The 1907-nt window shown below is 43.2% G+C and overlaps 1 protein-coding gene across 1 annotated transcript in view; it reads right to left on the bottom strand.

Annotated features, from left to right (window-relative positions):
* LOC127751071 (uncharacterized) overlaps positions 1-1907 on the bottom strand; it is a gene marked incomplete in the record, with an annotated part of 58378 nt that overhangs the window by 47373 nt on the left and 9098 nt on the right. The window contains 1 exon segment of the mRNA XM_052274048.1: positions 1270-1467. Coding sequence (XP_052130008.1) covers positions 1270-1467 — 198 coding nt within the window.

The following is a 1907-nucleotide window of genomic DNA, read 5'->3' as shown; positions in this document are numbered from 1 at the left end:
CCCTTAGGGGTGGTTGCCAGGATTCGCCGTTCTCTAGGAGTGGACCTTAAGATACCCTGAAAACTTAAGTCTCTAGCTCATCTCCTTCTAGTGGAACAAACCGATACACAGACACGAGGTCGTTTTCATAAGCCTGCTGGATAGCTTTTTCAAAGCAGAAGGGCGGGCAGAAGGGAAGGCCGAAGGCCTGTCCCAAACGGTGTCGGCAGGCCAAGCAAAGCCCGCTCCCTGCCGAACCGAGTTGCCGGTGGAGCGGAGCTGGCAACTTGGTTTGGCGGAAGAGCGGGCCTAGCCTGTTTTAGATATATTTTGTGAACTTGAACTATAAACAAAAAGTTGTGCCTCAGTGAGGCTGATAGGGCACAGACACATCATTGATAAGCAAATAGGACGATTTATCTCATTAAATACCAGACTACTCCAGACGTTCATGTTACACAAGCGTGTTGTGTGGACTCGAAGACCGAGAACCCTTGAGGTTGTGTTTGTGACAACGACCATTGTACAAGTTCTAAGGTCTCTGATTCGAAAGGAAATCACTAGTTAGGGGGTTGTTTGTAACTAAAAATTGGGTGAGCCCAACTTGGCCGTCCTTTCGCCACCGTTACAACTTCCCAACCAAGGCGTTCTCGATTGCAAACGACCTTGGTCATTTAGAACACATCATATGAACATTCACATTTGGTTCCATTACTAAAAACTATAAAACACACCCTAATAGAATAACCGTTTCATGCGTTGCTAAACGCCAACTGTGGCAGCTGTGCAAAGTCACTTGAGTGCAACGTTCGTGCCACCTGATAAGATTGCCTGTCGAGTTGGCGGCGATTGCGCCAGTATATTACGGTTTGTTGCTCTCAATTGTGCCTAGAAAATTAGAATCCTTATGCAACAACTTGAGTATCTGTACCATACGAATTTTTGAGAGAAAAAGTGTAGCCTTTCTTAACGAACCAATGAGAGAACTTGGTAAAAAATGTATAAATGTTGCATGTGCTACCATTTTAGGATATTATTTTTAGTTTGTTTTAGGTTGAACAAACTTTAATACAACTCATAATGATTTTAGAATCCTATATGCACACCAATATTACCAATTTATATTCACAAGTACATGGATGCGACATGTTGAAGACGGTTTATGCTGATCTCTCTCACACTCTCCCTAACTATTAACATCTCACAATTAAAGAGGCCTTATGAAACGCGCACATAGATCAATGATAAGTATATGGCTAGAATTAGGGTATTTGCGAATGTAGTACTTACGCTAGCGGTCCATTACCAGAGAGCTTGACTGATATGAATCCAACCTTAACCTTTCCGTCGATGTCGTACGCTCCTGTCACCTCAATGTCGGGTATGTTAAGAGCAACGGCCAGCTTGCCGTCATCGCGAAGGCTGATATGTGTTACTTCGAAACCCGAAGCGCCAGCAGCTAGAATGTTCTTGGCCAATATCTGCGCACTGAAAATGACAGTTGGGCGGTTCACCAAAAGTGTCCCAACGCTTATTCCAGCGATTAGGAAGTAACAACAGAACCGTGGTCAGCCAATTAGGGAGGCGTCCACATCACTGTTTGAAAAAACTATAGAGTCTAGTCAAGTACGGTGGTAGACATACGGTCCGTACTGTATTTAATTTTAAGGCCGAATGATACATTATTTCACAGGCAGGGCAGTACTTGTTTTTACGGTTGGACTGTATTTGTTTTTACGATCTTAACCGTACTTTATTCTACGGTCCGATCCCTTACAGTTCTAGACTGTATTGAAGAATACGGTCGGACTGTATTTAAGAATTCGGTCGAACTGTATTTATTTTTACGGCGTGATCTGTAACAGATTGGGCAGTTTTCGGGCAAAACGGTCCTTTAAAATACCTAAATTTGAATATGACTCTGCTTA

This window comes from Frankliniella occidentalis, unplaced genomic scaffold, assembly GCF_000697945.3.
Source record: "Frankliniella occidentalis isolate FOCC.00 unplaced genomic scaffold, Focc_3.1 Scaffold330, whole genome shotgun sequence".
In the NCBI taxonomy this organism is placed as follows: Eukaryota; Metazoa; Arthropoda; class Insecta; order Thysanoptera; family Thripidae; genus Frankliniella; species Frankliniella occidentalis.
Note: the sequence above shows the minus strand (reverse complement) of the source record. Positions and strands in the feature narration are given on the sequence as shown.